A 2,848-nucleotide genomic window follows, 5' to 3' on the forward strand; every position below is an offset into this window, starting at 1 on the left:
TGGACACAGACCTTCAGGAGCTGCTGAGGTGGTCCTGGACTTGGACCACCTGGTCCAGCTGTATTTTTGGGACGTGGACACAGACCTTCAGATGTTTGTGGAGGACAGGGAAGCTGCAGGGCTGTGAGCTGCTGGAGACACTTTTAAAACCAGTTTGTATTCGTCCAACAAGGTGCAGGTTGGACTCAACCACACCTGGCCTGCCTCTGGTCCAGCTTGGTCCTAATCAGGGTCTTAGCTGTGGAGAGGGGGTCCTCAGGTCTCACCTTGTCATGACTGAAACAAGCAGATCCTGGATTCTGAGCTTCTTCTGCAGGGTGGCTGGGCTCGGCCATCATCAGGAGGCGGGGTTTAGAGAGGAGCTGCTGCAGCTCCTCGTTGAAAGGAGCAGCTGAGGTGGTAAAGTCCAACTCCCTGATCGTTCGGCAGTGGGATATCTGGATGGAGGACCTGTCCAGCTCAGACACCTGGACCCGTCTGCAGATCATCTTCCTGAGCTGTGAGCGTCCAGAGAGGCTGGTCAGATGGTCCTCATTGATTATTAAATGTCTGAAGATTCGTTTCCTGATCGTCTTTATTAAACACTTCTGAACAAACCTGAAGGTCACGTTTGCTTCTTCAYGTGATGAAATCTGATCACTGAGAGCTGATCTTAAACTGCTGACATGTTTACATGATCATGTGACCCCGAGGAGGAGGAGGAGCAGGAGGAGGAGGTCAGTTTCTTTCAGGAGGAAGTTTCTCCTTCAGTCAGATTTGGTTCAGCTTCAGTCTGAACAACAGAGAGAGAGAGATGTGGCTCCATTYACTGCTGCTGTCGCTCGCCCTCAGCTGCTGCTCTGCTGCAGGTCAGAAAACTGTTATTATTATTATTAACTGTTTATTACATGTTTATTAACTGTTAATTACATGTTTATTAGCTGTTTTACCTGAGCAGGTTTCTGAATTCATGCATGAATGAAACTAAAGAAAAAAAGCAACAAATTTTCAAAGTTTGAGTCATAAAACTTCTGAAACTAATAATCAATAATGTAGAAATGATTCTGCTGATTAGAATGTTTGTTTATAAATTTGTGAATAAATATCTGTAAACAGTCATAAAACTACAACCTCCTGATGTTTCCATTAAAGCTGGTGACGAACAACGTGACCATGTTTGATCAGTTGTAGTTTTTCTATCTGCAGCTCTGAAGCTTTTCTGTCTCAGTTTAGTGACGTTCGACCGTTCACCTCCTGATTTTAGGGTTTTATTAGCTGCTTATGAAGCTTCTTCATGTTCTGGACTTTTATTTTCTTTTTACTGCCATCCATCCATGCATCCATCCATCGATCTATTCATCCATCCGTCCATCCATGAATCCATCCATCCATCTGTCCATCCATCATCTTGGTTCAGAGTCAGGTCTCAGGGGCAGCAGGTGGATCAGGGTGGTCCACAGCCACCTTCAGCTCCTCCAGGAGGAGTCCAGCTGAGACACGGTCTCTGCAGAGGGTCCTGGGTCTTCCCAGACCTGGTTCCTGGTTACAAACGGTAAAAAAGGAGCTTGTCCTTACAGCTCAGCTCTGTCTTCACCATAACGGACCGGTACAGCGTCCAGAACACTGCTGCTCCGATCCATCTGCTGAACCCTGAGACATCTGAACCTGTCCAGTTCAGGCAGCTCCTCAGTCACASCCCACAGGTCAGTCCATCCTCTTCAGACTGAGGACCATAAGGCTCACCTGTGCTGCTCCACACTTCACTGCAAAGAGCTTCAGAACCAAAGACCACAGCACAATGAGCCCAGCAGGACCGGGTCATCCTCAAACAGCACAGACCCAATCCTGAGCCCATCCAACTGGACTCTGCCTGTTCTGAACAGGATCTGACAGGGACAGCCTTAACCAGGTCCCACTTACTGCTGGCATCAGGGGGACAGAATGACCCGTAACAATGGACCCCCAACCCCAGACTCACTGAGCCCCACCCCCACACTGAACCACAAGGAACACGGTCAAACACCTCCAAGTCCACAAAACCCATGTAGACTGGACTGACAAAGTCCATGACCCCACAAGTACCATAGCAAGGATAAGGAGGTGGTCCAGTGTCCCCCCAGCCCCCCTGAATGGACCTTACTGTGGAGGCTGAGAGTGATGCCCCCCTGTACCACGAACCCACCATCTGATCCCACCCAGTCTGACCATCCAGTGGCACTGGTCCCCATGCCCASTAAGACAGCCCCACAACCTCCAGAGCCTTGAGGATATCAGGGTTTCCAGGACCAAACCCCCCATGGCCATCGGCCCCCCACTGACACAAAGTCCTTCACCATGAAGGAGGAGCTGTTCTGGTTCTGAGGAGGTCACATGACTTTACCTGGGCACGAGCTTATTTCACCAATCCAGGATAAGGGATCAAGCCAGGATTTAGGTGTAAACCTGAATTAATTAAGCCTCGAGTCAGTTGGATGAYAGAGGAAGCATTTCTGTTTCCATGGTAACAAGTGCTCTGAAACTAACCTGATCAGGTTTAAAGTGAAGATTATTTAATCTGTGAGTGTTTCTGAGCAGTCGAGTCATTTTACTGCAGAAAACTGTTCCTCTGACCAGGTTTTAGTCTGATATCAGATTAAAACTGTTTTTCTTCTTCTTTTCAGACCCATAAACAAGATCAGAATATGTTGGATTATTAATCTTGTTAATCTGAAAAGTTTTTTTTACTTCAAGAAGTCTGACCAAGTGCAGCTGTCAAACTGCAGATTATTAATTATTATTAGTTTGAAAAGATTCAATATAAATAGTATTTTTAACTTATTTTTAATGGCTGATTTTTGTAGTGTCTGATCAGAAATCAGTGTTTCATAAA

The 2,848-nt window shown here is 46.7% G+C and overlaps 1 protein-coding gene across 2 annotated transcripts in view; it reads left to right on the plus strand.

Annotated features, from left to right (window-relative positions):
- Window positions 1-758: 758 nt before the first annotated feature.
- The window catches only part of LOC106532555 (macrophage colony-stimulating factor 1 receptor 2), a 32,799-nt gene continuing 30,709 nt past the window's right edge, over window positions 759-2,848 (plus strand). For both annotated transcript variants that reach the window (XM_014028647.1, XM_014028646.1), the window contains exon 1: window positions 759-848. In XM_014028647.1, coding sequence (XP_013884101.1) covers window positions 794-848 — 55 coding nt within the window. In that variant the 5' untranslated portion in view covers window positions 759-793. The remainder of the gene's footprint in view (window positions 849-2,848) is intronic.

This window comes from Austrofundulus limnaeus, unplaced genomic scaffold (genome assembly GCF_001266775.1).
Source record: "Austrofundulus limnaeus strain Quisiro unplaced genomic scaffold, Austrofundulus_limnaeus-1.0 Scaffold792, whole genome shotgun sequence".
In the NCBI taxonomy this organism is placed as follows: Eukaryota; Metazoa; Chordata; class Actinopteri; order Cyprinodontiformes; family Rivulidae; genus Austrofundulus; species Austrofundulus limnaeus.